At 39.9% G+C, this 16,087-nt stretch overlaps 2 protein-coding genes across 4 annotated transcripts in view; one reads left to right on the forward strand and one right to left on the reverse strand.

Annotated features, from left to right (window-relative positions):
* Positions 1–458: 458 nt before the first annotated feature.
* LOC309690082 (syntaxin-11-like) lies at positions 459–4,825 on the reverse strand. 3 transcript variants are annotated; one of them, XM_082506934.1, is made up of 3 exons: positions 4,725–4,757; positions 2,483–2,544; positions 459–1,831 (listed from the first exon to the last, which is right to left on the reverse strand). In XM_082506934.1, exon 3 carries the CDS (start codon positions 1,822–1,824, stop codon positions 991–993), a length of 834 nt encoding a protein of 277 aa, XP_082363060.1. In that variant the 5' UTR covers positions 1,825–1,831; positions 2,483–2,544; positions 4,725–4,757; the 3' UTR covers positions 459–990. The 3 variants fall into 3 exon arrangements, with proteins under 3 accessions (XP_082363060.1, XP_082363061.1, XP_082363059.1); XM_082506935.1 differs by lacking the exon at positions 2,483–2,544 and having other exon boundaries at positions 4,725–4,825; XM_082506933.1 differs by lacking the exons at positions 2,483–2,544; positions 4,725–4,757 and adding an exon at positions 4,085–4,317.
* The window catches only part of mthfd1l (methylenetetrahydrofolate dehydrogenase (NADP+ dependent) 1 like), a 48,371-nt gene continuing 36,764 nt past the window's right edge, over positions 4,481–16,087 (forward strand). Inside the window, exons 1-16 of the mRNA XM_082506932.1 lie at positions 4,481–4,930; positions 6,210–6,294; positions 6,553–6,603; positions 6,709–6,762; positions 7,432–7,556; positions 8,045–8,145; positions 9,713–9,849; positions 10,373–10,484; positions 10,717–10,784; positions 10,891–10,988; positions 11,131–11,304; positions 12,888–13,024; positions 13,469–13,515; positions 14,115–14,222; positions 14,535–14,609; positions 15,265–15,367. Coding sequence (XP_082363058.1) covers positions 4,695–4,930; positions 6,210–6,294; positions 6,553–6,603; positions 6,709–6,762; positions 7,432–7,556; positions 8,045–8,145; positions 9,713–9,849; positions 10,373–10,484; positions 10,717–10,784; positions 10,891–10,988; positions 11,131–11,304; positions 12,888–13,024; positions 13,469–13,515; positions 14,115–14,222; positions 14,535–14,609; positions 15,265–15,367 — 1,711 coding nt within the window. The 5' untranslated portion in view covers positions 4,481–4,694. The remainder of the gene's footprint in view (positions 4,931–6,209; positions 6,295–6,552; positions 6,604–6,708; positions 6,763–7,431; positions 7,557–8,044; positions 8,146–9,712; positions 9,850–10,372; positions 10,485–10,716; positions 10,785–10,890; positions 10,989–11,130; positions 11,305–12,887; positions 13,025–13,468; positions 13,516–14,114; positions 14,223–14,534; positions 14,610–15,264; positions 15,368–16,087) is intronic.

Below are 16,087 nucleotides of genomic sequence, written 5' to 3' on the forward strand. Positions count from 1 at the left end.
CAGTGTGTCTGCCTCTTTAAGAGTGACTTAAAGTAAAATGTGTGTAGTATCCATCCATCCATCCATCCTCATCCGCTTTGTCCGGGGCCGGGTCGCGGGGGCAGCAGCCTAAGCAAAGAGGCCCAGACCTCCCTCTCCCCAGCCACCTCCTCCAGCTTATCCGGGGGAATACCAAGGCGTTCCCAGGCCAGCCGAGAGATATAATCTCTCCAGCGTGTCCTGGGTCTGCCCCGGGGCCTCCTCCCGGTGGGACATGCCTGGAACACCTCACCCAGGAGGCGCCCAGGGGGCATCCTTGTCAGATGCCCGAACCACCTCAGCTGGCTCCTTTCGATGTGGAGCAGCTCTCTCATGTGTGTAGTAGATCTAGTCAATTTTTAAATGAGCTTGTGTGGATTATATGTTTAAACAAATATGTTAAAAATTTCAATATATTTACTTAGAGACAAGGCACAGAACACAAGAATAAAACAAAACGTTTAATATTAAAAAGTAATTAAAAGACAGTAAAACAGATTAGTGCATAAGTAGTGTAATCCCTGCATAACCTATATAAAATTAAATCTCTGTTAAAATGCTGTATTATTGCCTCCCTTTCAGGGGTCTGGATGAAAGGCTTCTGAAAACCAGCCAAAGTTTAACAGTTCAGTCAGACTACAAATAATTGAAGAATAATTCAGCCTTTCTTCAGCTACAGCAGATATTTTATTGAGTTTTATCTCTTTTCTGAAACTGGAAAAAAATATTTCTCAAAGTCACAGTTTAAAAAAAACAAAAAACATCAGACACAAATTAGACAAATCCCCTTGGGGCTGCAACAGGAAGCGTATCCGACAAAAAAACAAAACATTAAAAAAAAAAAATTGCCAAATCAAGCATCCGCTGTGGTGACACTTTGTGAATGTGGGAGGAGTCAAAATTAGCTTTAATAGCAAATCCCTCACATGATGAGACTGAGCCAGCTTAAAAACCAAAAAGTGTCTTCAGCTGCTATGTCTTTTTAAATATTCTTTTGAATGGGTTGTTGCGGTCATGGCGTTTGGCCCTGCCAATTTTGAAGAGAGCATCCTGCACGCCCTCATCGGTTTTCTGAACGTTGGTCTGGATGGAGTCCAGCATGTTGCCCTGCTCCTCTACCAGCACGGCGATGTCCAGGAATATCTCATGGATGCCCTTGATGCGTCTCTCCAGGTCCAGCAGCTCCTGGTGCCGTTTCTCAACCTGGAAGAGAGCTGAACGTGCCGTTCTGCCTTCAGTCACCACGTTATTGCTGAAGATGTTCCACTGACCTTTCTCAATCATCTCCTCCACCTCCTCTCCCGTCACCTCACACCCAACTATCTCCATTTGCCTCTGGATCTGGGCTTTGCAGCTTTCACGGTGGCTCATCTCGGCCTCATTGTAATCAAACATCGCATCGCGAAAGCCATTACTGAGGCAGGCGTACTGGGTTCTGGCGATACGCGTCACAGCAGAATTGGCACCATGTTTTTCTTCTAGCTTGCACGCCATGCCATCCATGTCACGCAGGCGTGCTAGAACATTCTCAGCCCGCATCTTTATGTCAGCTCCAATAGAGTCCCTTTTAATAGTAGAGGTGCCATGGAACATGCAGGAGCTCTGCTCACGAAGCCTTTTAACCTCCAGGCGGATGAGCTGGATGTCTTTATGGATCCCTTCTGCCTGGGAAAAGATTTCTGCCAGAGCAGGGCTGTTGTCCAGGTCGACTTTGCTGAGGGACTTGGAGAGAGTGGAGTCTGCATTCTCCACTGGCTCCACAGGGCCGCCGGAGACTTCCTGCAGGTGGCTCAGTCTGTCCCTCATGGCTGATCTGGAGATCAAGTGAAGGTTATAGAGGTCAAGATGATTTTCTATTCACTTAACAAACATTAGTAAAGCTAATTCATTCAAGTAGGTGAACCATTTATGTTTGAATTTAAACACACTTGGCACCTTGCTTGCTTCTCATATCTGATGAAAATAGTTTTCCTTCTTCCTTCAAGTATAATCCACCCACCACCAATCACTGGCCTAACAGGTTATCCAAAGAGTAGTCAACAATGTTCCTTTTCACCAAAGAGAGATTCATTTTGACTTTAAAAACCGAGCTTTAGATTCTGCATATAAGTTAGAGTTATATCTTGGATAAACAGCCTAAATATTTCTAATGCATAAAGTACACTTGTGATAGCATTAAGAGGCATTTCAGTCGTTGGCACTACACAACAAATATATGGTTCCAACGCTATAAAATCTAAGAAAAACCCCAAATGTTTTAGAAGAAATGATAACTTAGACATATCTGATCTTTTCTTACATCTCATACAAATTACTGCCTCCTGTGCTCAGTATCTATCACCATGTAATTTCACAAGTTACCCATACTTTCTGTCAAACCACAAAATCCCACTGTTACCATTTCATATGCAACAAGGTCAAATAATCATGCGCACAGTGACAAGATTAAAGGAAAGATCCTCACCCGTTTGCTCTTTATCTCTACAAATCAAACTTTGGCCATCATCTGAAGTCTACTAATCCGGACTGTGAGCACAAAAAACAGTCCCACGTGTTACCAGTGCTGCAGGCTGTGAGGTAAAAACTGAAAATCTGCTGTGCTTTTTGTTAGGGTGCACAATTGCGACACTCAGTCACAGTCATGTGACTTTAGGAATGAAGACAGATCAGTTCAACCTTGACCTGCACCACAGGAGCGTCAGTTGTGTAGGACAGCTTTGTAAACATAAACTTGGACCTAGACTTTAAATCAACACACCAGACTTTCTCTGTTCCCACACACAATCTGGTGAATCACCGGTTGATTCACCATCAGCAGCTTTTCTCCTGGCCCCTGATCCTCTGAGTCTCTGTCACAATGAGATTTCCCATCAGTTACAAATCCCAAATTATCAAAAGAAATAAAATGGTTCTGGATCAGACATGGGTACGAGAAATTTAGATAATGCGCAGTTTAAACCGCTCTTTTTAAATTACTTTTTTAAAATTTTGATTGTAATATTTAATTAATTAAATGGCTGGAAAATAAAATGATGCCACGGCTCATCTGCACGGCCACCAGGGGAGGGCAGCCTACACTATGAGAGTAGGCAGAACAAGGTCTGTGCAGTTTGTGTGTTAGCCACACCCAAATGACTTCCACAACTACATGCACAAACAAGTTTGGATTTTAGTAGCTTCTTCTTCTTTTTTTAAATTCTTCTGACTACTACACACTTAGTTATGCCCCTTAGCAATTTAGTTAGGTTTAAATCAACCCCTGTATTTGGCGACGGTTTTACTATTTTGAGGAGGTCAAGTCTGCTGGAGGCATTTGTAGCACTGTCCTCATTTTTTGGCTCCAAAATCAACCACAACTAAGCACAGCTTAGGTGCTTGTTGATCACACATAGACAAACTATGTTTTCTTATCTGGATAGTTGATGTAGGAAGGGGTGTACGAGCATAGATAAGAACTTTAAAATTGGATGAACATTCCTGCTGTAAAATGCATATTAACTGTTTCTTATCTATAGTATATTTATTGTCATCTTTTGAACTATTATTGCACAACAAGGGCAAACCCGGTCTCACTGGAATTTCCATTAGATTAGACGCATTCTCTTTATATATAGATACATTAGTTTTCTTTAATATTCTGCCAAATCCCTTACTTGCAGTCTTTCGGACACACATCAAATTTGCACGATTGGTACATGACTTCAAGATAAAATCAGGGTTTAGGCTTCAATCATAGGGAACAGGAATGTCGCTAAACTTACCAGTTCAACTTAGGCCACCAACCCACGCTGTGTATAGAAGCCTGATTTATCACATGCTGTTAAATGAAGAGTGCCAGCTCTGGTTTAGGAGTATATTGACACGCGTTTGCTGATAAGGAACCTGGTTTTAAAGTATTCTAATACGACATATGAATTGAGGCAATGATTATTAATACTGATTGTTTGGCCTCCTGTGAATAGGTATGTTTGAGTGAGTGAAACGTTGATTCTTAATGAGCCTGAGACTAAATATAGTTTTACTCACTTACATTATTGCATTGGGTTGGATGGATATGTTAACTTACCGACTGAGGTGTATTTTGAACCCAATGACCTAACTCCTCTCAGGGTCTTCAGCACGTGAACTCGCGTAGTCGCGAGCATTCGCTTCTTGTTAGGCTGCTGCTTTCAAGTGTACCCCGGATTTTCAAATGAAAACATATGACTTTAAAATGCTGGTTTAATAACAGCATCTAGACTTGCAAGAAATGTAGCATTTATTGTCTTATTCAAACAGTCTTTCATATTACCAGTGACTTTGGAGGAAGGAAACAAATGCGTTTACACACGTTATTAGATAATCAAAATATTGCGGAGGCATATACACACTAACAACAATGTATCCATATGTCACTCCTAAACGCAATGTGTTGTCTTAAAAGACCTTTCTTTCTATGGGAATTGCCCATTTGTGGGTGGGAGGATGGGGGAATGGGGGGGGAAACAAAGCACACCGACCGCTAGTTTTTCATCTTTCCGACTGCTCGTGAAGACAGCGCACCTCCATCAGCACCCTGTTGCAACCTCAACTTTCTTTTTGTTCCTTTCAAGGAACCGGGCTAATCACCGCCGCCAGAGACGAAAGGAGAAGAAACACTTTTTAGTCCTGTTTATTTTTTTAAACATAAAACTACAATGAAGTTGGCGCTTATTCGCAGTGCTTACATGAGTCTCCGGGCACATCAGGTCCGACCGGGTAGCAGATTCACCGGGTTTTCGCGAAGATGCCTACCGATAGGCATTACCAGCAGTCGATTGAGCCTCCGAGCGGCAAGCGCTACCTCCAGCACCGGCACCAACCCGAAGTTAACCGGTAACTTTGGGGTACAATCTCAGAAGGGGGATGAGTCTGATTACGACAACCATGTGAGGTAAAATAACAACAGCAGCAACAACAATGTAGAGTAAAAGTCTGATTGTGGTGTGTCATGACAAATTGTTTTAACGGCTAGCTAAAAAAACGAAGTTCGTTGGAGGGATGGTTATCTACGTGACAAAGGTAGTAAGCATTTCCGGTCTCACCGGCGTTTTGGCCCCTGGCTAGTAGCCAGTTCTGCACGTGTCCCCGGGTTAGGGTGTCAGAGACACCAGCCAGCTGATGCAACCCTTTTCTGTTGTTGCTAAACATGCGACACATGAGGAACCGAGTAAAAACACGCAGGCGTGGATGACTGATGCTAACTAGTTTTGCTGCTAACATTTAAATGCAATCAGATCTATAACACTTGTATTGAGTGTGAAGAAAATTAGCAAAAAGGATTTATTCAGTTAAAGTTTAACTTTAAAGTTTTGGACTTTTAACGTATTTGTTAACGTATTTGTAAACATTTTCCCCCGCCCGCCCGCATATTGCCGCATGCGCACTGAAAACGACCATGGGTTGTTCCATACCACAAATTCTGGTATCAATCCGATACCAAGTAAATGTAGGGCCAATATTGCATATACCAATACTGATACCGATACATTTAACTTTTAAAGGCATCTTATGTAGGGGAGAGCAGTGGTCAACAATTTATTAATGTTGATCCAATACCAATATAAGCTCTGGTTTCGATACTATTGATATTTGGATTACTACTACTCTACTCCACAGAGCCTGATGCATAATTCATTAGGAAAATTCCTGCAAATAGACAAAAAGTGATGGCTTGATAGGTCCTAAGCAATACTTATCTCACATATTTCACAAGCTAGTCTGTGAATTAAAGTAAACACAGCACCTGACTGCTTCCCACCTTCTCATCAGCTCCATAGTTTGCTGCAGACATTGCTTGAAAATTTAGTTACACCATGTGCTGCTTTCAGTGTTTCAGCACATGTATGTGTACTATCTGTACTTTCTCAGTGTTCATGTGTTCGATTGTTCGTTCTCTTCTGAGCCGCCTCCTCGCATTTCATCTGATTTCTTGTTGCATTGCACTGAATTCTCAAAGCCACTGTAGTTATAAACCCCCCATAGTTATGCTGCTTCTTTACCTTGCAGCATTCAGCACCTTGAGATGGTTTTTGTTGTGAATTGGTGCTATATAAATGAACATATTTGAACTTAATTATGTATTATCTACTTTCCTGATGGGGGTGTTTTATCCTGCGTGTACCCATTAATAGGTTAATGGGTATTTCTAACCAGGTTGTCTTCTCTTGTAGGAAAGTGGTTCAGAGCACCAGAGAAGCAATTGTGACTCTGCAGAAAAGAAACCCAGCAATTCAACCCTTGTTAGCCATTCTACAGGTACTGTAAGGGAATACTGTTAAAGAACAAAAAAATGAGTGCAAATACACCGTCTTATTTTGTAGTAAGCAGTCTTACGGTAAGTGTTGTTAATGCTTAGAAAAAGCGTAGCCTAAACATTTGATGCTAGAAGTCTCCTAATTTGCTTTAATCTTCTCCTGACCTTGAGGGTATCTGTTTCTACTGAAGTTTCATCCTAGCTTTTCCATATTATCAGGGTTCTGTGCGTTGTTTCAGTGTGCTCATTTTATCTCAAAGGCAGGTGAAGACGACAGCATGCTGGAGATCAATAAGAAAATGGCAGTAAAGGTAATCCACGCCACCACTTCTCCTTTTTCTGACTTCTCTTCTTCAGCTTGGCCATTTTGTTCTTTTGTAATGTCTACAAAAGATCTCCTATCTCCTCGTCCGCAGATTGGTTTGAACATCACTCAGATTTGTCTGGTAAAGGAGTGCAGTGAAGATGATGTAAGTCGATGTGACTCACAAGTTAATTTTCCCCTTAATAGAGAACTCTTCCTCCCCCCTCAAAGTTTAGTAAGTCACTACATGATTACCGTTCTCATGTTTGTGCAGCATGTGATTATGGTGCCTGTGTGTTCAGGTCTTCAGTATTTCCAGTTTATTCTTCATTTATCATCTAAGTTTATCATCAGGTTTTATCCTACCTAGTGATATTTTCCAGCATTATGTAACTGAGATTTGGGGAACCTTCTTGGCTCTTCATTCAGCTGGAGCCTGCCACTTGAACCATGTAGACAGAAGGAATTCATGGGAATAGCTTAGACATTTGACCTGACAGTGGATGATCTATGTGTACCATGCCTGGCCTTAGGAGAACTCAGCTGCTCTACTTTTACACATTATCTCGTCCCCCTTTCTCCTGTTTTTCACCTCCTCAGGGATTTCCACTACCACTTTCCCTGTGCTCATTAGGTAGTGCTGCTTTGTTAGATTTTGAAGGTGCATGTGCTGTTTGTTTCTCTCTTGACTTTTTTGTAGACTACCACATAAAGTACCTGATTGTATTTGGTATATCTTCAATATTTTCACACTTGTTTCGTCTGCTATTTTTTCACTACATTTCTCAGATGTGTGTCACTGATTGTTATTTGTTCTCTTTATGTATGCATGTAGATTGTAGAGGAGTTGCTGAAGTTGAATGATGACCCCAAAGTGCATGGTATCTACCTTCACCTCCCCCCAGCTTCAATCACCAGTCGGGTCCTCAACACCTTAAAACCCGAGAAGGACATCGAAGGGTAAAAACCTGCAGGGGCATAAATATTCAGTCATTTATTTTATAAGTTCTATAAATGTAAAAATGTATGTAAGGTTGTTATTCCAATTTAAAATAAATGAATTAACTCACTGTGCGTGTCCTATTGACCCAAATCAGAAAGGACTGCTCACAATTAAGACGTTTGTGCCCAGTGTGTGTAGACACGTGATGAGAAAATTAGCAGGGGACCCTTCTTAATCACGATAAATTGATCAGATCTGGTTCAGTTAAGGATAGATTATCCAGAGGAAAAGTATATATGTTCCTGATGATTAATGGAAAACTTTTTTAACCTAATCCTGATGAAAACTATATATCCTCATATGTTACTTGCTAGTACTGTGCTGTGTCTTTAACATTTATTATGTGTGATTGTGTTATCCATCGCACTTTATTAGTCTGTTACGGCCTGTAAAACTGGATGGTTAAATAAAAAAATGAAATTTTTATGTTTTTCTCTTGTTGCAGCATATCAGACTTGAATATGGGCCGTCTGATACGAGGAGACCTGAGTAAAGGCTTTGTACCTCCTTTAGCTAGTGCTGTTTTGGATCTGCTGGAGAACCATGGTGAGTTTCTGCTGAAGGAAACTGAAGGTTTTCCTCTCTTTACACAGTGTTCACACAGCACACAGGAAACATGTCAGAAGTGAGACGTTAAGTCTCCTGTGAGATTTTAATTTTAAAACTGAGTTGATACTTTAGAAACCAATTATATGCCTGACTTTCTGCCATCCTTAACTGCATTGTGCAGGTTTATGCCCCTTGTGCCAGAAATAGAGTAGGAGCATATTTTTAGCCAGTGAGAAAAATCATCACTTTTGAGAAAGTCAGTGTTCTGATTAAGTGCATTTGTATTGGTGTGTGTAACCAATCGACTGTATAAAATTACAGTTTATATAAACAGTTGACCCAAAAGTGTCAGAGTGAATGAAAAAGAAATTAAATGCAGCCAGTGTGCTTGAAATATTTTCACATTTCTGTTCAGTTCAATTGAATTTTATTTTTACAGCGCCAAATCACAACAACAGTCGCCTCAAGGCGCTTTATATTGTAAGAAAAGTGTCTGGACTTCTTTAAGTTTCCATGAAGATGTTTCACCTCTTATTCCAGAAGCTAAACTAAGACTGAGAACCTTCACAGACATATATTTACATCATAAGGTAGACCCTACAATATTACATACAGAGAAAAACCTAATAATCATATGACCCTTTATGAGCAAGCACCTTGGTGACAGTGGAAAGGAAAAACTTGCTTTTAACAGGAAGAAACCTCCAGTAGAACCAGCCTCAGGGAGGAGCGGCCATCTGCTGCGACCGGTTGGGGTGAGAGAATGAGGACAGAGATTTATAACAAGTATGATATAATGCAGAGAGGTCTCAAAGTGATTCTCACTGTGCTCTGACTGGACGATATATAAACACTAGAAATTAAATTAGATATACTAATAAATGTGACAGATGTTTCTCTTTTTTAAATTTACTGTAAAATACATCAGTATCCTTTACTGTTAACTACTGAGATCTGATACCTAACAGGAAAAGATACCATTGCTGTGGTTATTGTAAAGACAACTGTGACTTTAGAAAATATCTTCCAATTTATTATTTAAAAAAAATACAATGAAAACATGAGCAAGAAAAATATCAACAAATATGTGAACACGTAATGTACTTGAGTCCAAATGACTATATTATAAAAAGGTGAAGGAAAGACATTGAATTTGGTAAGATTTGACCATATTTCTGGGATGTTTCTTTTTAATTTAAAATGCTGGTAATTTACTGAACAGGGGATCTGTGCATATGAGATACAGACTTAGATCATTTTGGTTGAAGGCACACTTCAGGGTTTAGATATTTTCACTACTTCTGATATAACTACTAAAGATTTCCAAGCTCTTTAATAAAAACGTTGAACATTTCTGTGTAGAATGTTATAAGCTAAAGGTACATTTAAAAAAAAAAAAATCTGGTTTAAGATTTTTTAGATTGTTATTTTTTTATATTTTGCCTTTATTTAATAGTTTGGCTTCAGATATATTTAAATGGGGAGCCTGACAGGGAGTCCATGGACAGACTCGGCTGCTGGGAGCATTTCCACTCGTGAATGATCATTTTAAACATCCCTACAGATACTCCTTTGGAAGGAAAAACTGTGTTGCTGGTTGGTGGAGAGGGTCCCCTTCAGCTGGCTGTGCAGTGCCTGATTGAACGAAGTGGAATGGTGATTCTGAAGAGTCACTGGAGCTCCAAAAGCCTGCAGGCACAGGTGTGACAGGGTGTACTCACATTAGATGATCTGCATTGTGCCTTAGAAGCTACCTATGTCAAAATCACTGTCCTAAGTAATGAATTAATGTATAAGGAGTGCCAGCTCCTTAATCAGAAGTTAACCAGAAGTTGTTCCAATGAATCCTTAAAATGCATAAATTTTTTTTCTCCAAAACAGAGAGGGAGAGCTTGAGAGAGAAGAGTTGTAGACTAAGGCCCACTGCGGGTGAGGGTGTCCAATTTAAGAACCAGTTCAGTTTACTAAACATTCAGTATGTACAATTGTGGTTTGAAGTTTGTATACACACATGGGTTTAAATCTCATGTCGGGCTTGTGTAGTGTTAGTTGCTGGCCACACAGAGACAGTATTCTCATTTTACAGCAGCTCACTGGAGCAGTTTTGCTAATGGGAAGATGCTGAAAGACATTTTTCTGCAGAGGTTCTTTTAGGTCATTAATATTTCATTATTTTAATTATCATTTTAATTTCTTCTTCTTTAATAATTCTCCATTTTCCCAGGTTATGCAGGCTGATGCTGTGGTCCTGCTAGATGTTGGAAATATGTATGTTCCACCCACCTGGATTAGACCAGGGGCTGCTATCATTTACTGTAAGCCAGCTCTGGAGAAAGGTATTGCATTATATGTTGTGTTTCCAATTAACTTGTGCTATAATGAACATGAAATGATTTTAAAGCCCTCCATTGCAGAGACACTTTTTAAAGTTATTGTTTAAAAATGAATAGAAATCAGTGAAACTGCAGTTTCAGATGCACTGGTTTGCTTCCACTATCACATGCTTTTTGTTGTTGTATGGATTTGTGTACTTATTGTGTTCATTAATTCTGTTGTCGTTTGTTTTAGATGAAAATGCTTTTGGATTGTCTTCAAAATCTGGATTAGAAAGCCTCACAGCAGCTTACAGAACACAGGTATATATATTCCCATGTGACTCCTCTCTTTGGCTTACTATATTCTTCCTTACTTATTCGTTAGCTTTCTCTGTCCTTCTCTTTTCTTTTCTTTTTTGTCCATTAGAATGTTGTCCGGAGTTGCAGTCGGTGGCTCAAGGGTCAGGAATACAGACCCTGGCATCTGCGCAGCCTCAAACTGCAGCCCTTAACTCCTGTACCAAGGTATAGACCACTGTGTGGTGAACACTGGAATTTAACTTCATTAATCTTACCCGGATTCTTGTATACCTCATTTTAATGCTATTTGAATAAGATGTGGTGCGTAGAGCCATTATCCATATAGTCTATATGTTTTCTCTGTCAGTGATTTAGAGATATCCAGAGCTCAGATACCAAAACCAGTAGATCAGCTGGCTGAAGAGATTGGTTTGCTACCAGAAGAGCTAGAAGCCTATGGGAGGAGCAAAGCTAAGGTTCGACTCTCTGTGTTGGAACGCCTCCAGTCACAGCCTAATGGCAAATATATTCTGGTTGCCGGGTGAGTGACTGACCAAATCCTCTCTTATTCTTTCTCCTGCTTCATCATAATAATAATAATAATAATAATAAAGTTTATTTGAATAGTACAAAATTACCATTACAAAGAAAATACATAGGTCCTAGTATAGAACCCTGAGGGACTCCACAGTACAGGGTCATATTGTGCACACTAGAGATGGACCGATCCGATATTACGTATCGGTATCGGTCTGATACTGACCTAAATTACTGGATCGGATATCGGAGAAAAATAAAAAATGTAATCCGATCCATTAAATATCACGAAAGCACCTCACAAAACTTGCAACATGCCGTAACTCACCTCAGAACGTATGCATCACGTGATAGAGCAGCTGTGGCATGCAGGACCTGTCGGTGGTCTGGATAGCATGTGGAGCTTCGCTAGCAACCTGGCATTTCATCTCCGACAAAGTTATCCCCGAGAGAAGTAAAGCAAGTGTGTAAGTCCATCTCTGAATGTTTGTAAAGCATTCCCACGTTAAGCTTAACAAGCGACTGCCTCTCGCTCTCCGGCTGCTACTTCAATCGTGAAACTGCTTAAATCAGCTGATCGGCTTTTCTGTCGCGAGTTTGTTTTTGGTCCACTTTGCGCCAGAAAGAGCAAACCAGCGGCTGAACAACAGCAGCACGTTTAAGCTTGATAAGCTGTTGTTAGAATTTATTTAATATTAATTTCTACACCAGGATCTTTTTTCTACGTAGCTGACGGCTGGTAACTGTGCAGGGGCGGATCTAGCAAAGTTTAGCCAGGGGGGCCGATAGGGCATTAACTGGGAAAAGGGGGCACAAAGACATACTTTTCTTTCTTATTCTCATTTAAAATGTCTAGCTTTTAATAAATAATTATCTGACACCCAAAGTTTTAATTTGATGTAAAATGAATAGAAGTCAATTACTGTACATAGTGACTATTAAGTCTAATATATATACCCTGGTAAGCTATAGTACTTTTTACTTTGGGAAGGTACCATCTGTGCAGTCTGCAATTTTGTTGAAGAAAGATATTGAATCTATTTAATATTTCTTGAAAAATAATTGATTTCTGTGCATTTTTTTTCACACTGCATCAAATTAAGGTTGATTACGTCGATTAAGCATCATGAGGTGGCGCGTGAGGGGTGGTTCCCTATTTTTTATTTATTTAATTTTGTTGTTGCTGGGAGTTGGAACCCTATTAGTTAGGTTGCTTAATATTTACGCTAAGTACTCTTTAAAATACCAGAATAGGGAGGATGGTGTAGGTCTAAGTTTATTAGATTGATCAGTATTGCTGAACTATGAAATATTTTTTTTGTATACAGGTATAACAGAATAGCTTTAGTGTAGTTGTTGTTTTAAACTTGAGTATGAACTTGCAGACTTGCAAAATGCAGCAAGATATTTTAAAAAACAGTTTTGTTGATTAAAAAACACTATATCGGATTCATATCGGTATCGGCAGATATCCAAATTTATGATATCGGTATCGGTATCGGACATAAAAAAGTGGTATCGTGCCATCTCTAGTGCACACCAGAAAAAGTGATATTTGAAAATCTTCTGTATTCTCTCTTTGTTCAGTATAACTCCCACCCCACTGGGCGAAGGTAAAAGCACAGTGACTGTTGGTCTGGTCCAGGCGTTGTCCGCCCATCTTAGGCTCAACTCTTTTGCCTGTCTCCGTCAGCCATCCCAGGGACCAACTTTTGGAGTTAAAGGTCAGCAATGAATACTTGGGTCTTTATGCTAACTGTACTTGGCTTATCTTCTCTGAAAGATATGCTGTCATCTCTCTGTGCTCCTTTGCATTCCTTCATCTGGATACTTTTTTTTTTTTTTACTTTACTGTTGGTCATTCCAAACTATTTTCTCCAAAAACAATGAGTGTTTTCTCTAAAATCCTGTTTTGTAAGAAAACGTTGATAGAATAGTGTATTTTCACATTGGAACCAATGTTTAATGTTTCAAATTGTGAATATTTCTACTGAATACATTCAGTGACATTTGGACAAGTTTAGCTATCTTTGTCAGTGTGAGGTCAGCTCTACATTTTGTTCTCGGGTGGAGCAGTTCATTTAAAGTCCAACACTCAGCACTGTTTCTTTGTGTGTCCTCGTCCTGTTGCCTGCCTCTCACAGTGTTTCCTCTCCTCCTTTGCCTAGGGGGAGCTGCAGGAGGTGGGTATGCCCAGGTCATCCCTATGGAGGAGGTAAGACACACAGACAGGCTCAGAGTGTTCCCTAGCAGGACAAACGCAGGCTTCAAAGACCTGAGGCATGCAAAGACTCACAGTAGTTTGCACAAAAAGACACACAAGCATACATTCATGACCCTGGAGCTGTGACTACAAGCACAGTCCATAAAGACACACAGAACGAGGGGTTAAGCCCCAGCCTTGTAGGCTACAATAAGGCCAACTACTTTTCTCATTCTCTCAATTCACCCTTTTTCTTTACGCCTCCTTCTTTTAGGCGCACAAAAAAAAAAAATATTTGTATGTCTTGAGATCAAAGGGCTTGTGTCAAACTGTGAGAAAATGTGTCATAATATATTTAAAGACTCAAGGGACAAAATCCAAGCCATGAGAAGATTGCTTTAGTTGAACCCACATTTATCATCTGCTACCAAATGCTGTGGGTGCAGCCCACTGACCCCCATTGTTAGCGGGTTTTTTCTCCCTAGGGGCCATTCAATCAATCTTACAGAGTGTACACTTCTGCAGTAGCATGTTGATGTCTCGCCTGTAATCCTTTCATCTCTCACTGGGTTCTTTTTTTTTTTTCTGCTATTTTTTTAAAATCTTCTCAGTTCAACCTTCATTTGACTGGTGACATTCATGCCATCACAGCTGCCAATAACCTGGTGGCAGCAGCCATCGATGCCAGGATGCTCCACGAAGCGACGCAGTCAGACAAGGTGGCTGTGCGAAAAGATATCATACAGCAACTCTAGTTTAAAAAATGCGTGTGTAATATAATGACAGTATGGATTCCTTTTGCTCTCAGTCATGTTTGCGATTTGCTGTAGATTTATTGTAGTCGGTGACTGTAAATTATTCTGTGGTAACTTTTTAAGTATTTGATTTATTTCTGTAATCCTGCTTTTCATGCACATAATGCTATCTCGTTATCTAAATTCCAGCTTAACAAAAGTCCTTTCCTCCTGTAAGGACCGGTTAAATGTACTTTAAATAATAGTATTGTTTTTCTTGTTTTCTTTACCACCAAGGCCCTTTTCAATAGATTAGTCCCTTCTGTGAATGGAGTCAGAAAATTCTCACCCATCCAGATCTCCAGGCTGCAAGTAAGTTTAAATACTACAGCTCCATAATCACACGTGATGTCCATGATCACACGTGAACTAACTAACTAAGGGTTGTGACTGGGGTGTTCATGAAAAGTTGTCGTCATTGTTGTTGTTTTTTGTCCACTAGGGGGCCTCTGTGAATCCATCTTAAATTTTCAATCTTACCCTTCACATTGGCTGCTTTACCAAACATTTCTTTATGCCAGATAAAACTCCTTGTTTGTAGAAGAAAGAGTAATTCAGTCTTCATGTAATGCTGATGAAGAATGTCTAATATTTAGTCCTAACAGATAAAATATGCATGGCAGATGTTACTGATCCAGGAGATGAAGGTTTGAACATGTGTACAGTTTATGTCCTGTTGCAGGAAAGTCCAGGTTTAGAGAAAAAGACTATGAAATTAGCCTTAATTGATGAAGGGAGAGATAAAGATTTTTAAAAGGCTTTTTTTTAAGCAGAAAACTCCAACTAAACCTGATCTTGACAGTGAGTTAATAATTTCCTGGTTATTTAGTCTGGATTTGTTTCCTATACATGAATGATACCTCCCACCTATTACGGTGGACATAGCAGGCTTCTTTCATGTTAAATAAAATCTAAACAACATCAGAAACATGTGGAACAAAATCTTGTTGTCTGTCTCAATTTCCAGCGCCTTGGCATCAGGAAAACAGATCCTGCATCACTCACACCTGAAGAAATCAACGCGTTCGTACGTCTTGATCTTGACCCCTCAAAAATCACCTGGCAGAGAGGTATCTTTATAAACAGACACATTCTCTGTGTGTGCTTTTTTTTTAAGGGGGGGTTGTAACTGTACCGCAAGCATGGCTGATTCAAGCTGTTTTCACACTAACTGTGTCGGGAGACTCAAACAGAGATGTTGTCCAACTCAAATGCAGCACCCAGCAGGAGAAATACTCCTTAGGCAAGAATTTTAGGCGAAGATACCGCCTGTGTAGAGCTGCGTATGCACCAGACAATTACCAGCAGCTTTTTTTTTCACATGAGCACAGTTTAATCAGTTAGACTAAAATGGAACTTTTAATGTCTCTCTCTAACTAAGCTGGATCTTTGTGTTCTCGCATATAATGGGAAACATCTTAACACTGAGCAATTACGCTTAAATGTATAATGGGGTAACTGAGTTAGCACTGGTCTGGTTCAAATCTTCTGGTCAGCTGGGGCTTTTCTGTGTGATGCTTACATGTTGACAAAGACATGTATGTTAGGTCAATTGGTGGCTCTGAATTAAAGATAAATGTGAGCTATTTAAAGTGTATGAAATAAAAGTGCTGCATGCATGTGTGGTTAAGCATGGCTTGTATTTTTAAATAGTTTTTAAGTGCTCATTAAGAGTAGAAAAACAACTGTTACATGTAAATTTTGCAGCTTTATCTACAACTGCATTAGGTTTGTCACTCAGAAAAAGTATTGCTTTACATTACTTGGCTGCTCCAAGGAGAAAGTCATTT

Source organism: Aulonocara stuartgranti (assembly GCF_965226115.1).
Source record: "Aulonocara stuartgranti genome assembly, chromosome: 15".
NCBI lineage: Eukaryota > Metazoa > Chordata > Actinopteri > Cichliformes > Cichlidae > Aulonocara > Aulonocara stuartgranti.

What these genes read in the sequence shown, in the direction of transcription:
- LOC309690082 (XM_082506935.1), bottom strand. Translation starts at nt 1,824, where the DNA reads ATGAGGGACAGACTGAGCCACCTGCAGGAAGTCTCCGGCGGCCCTGTG.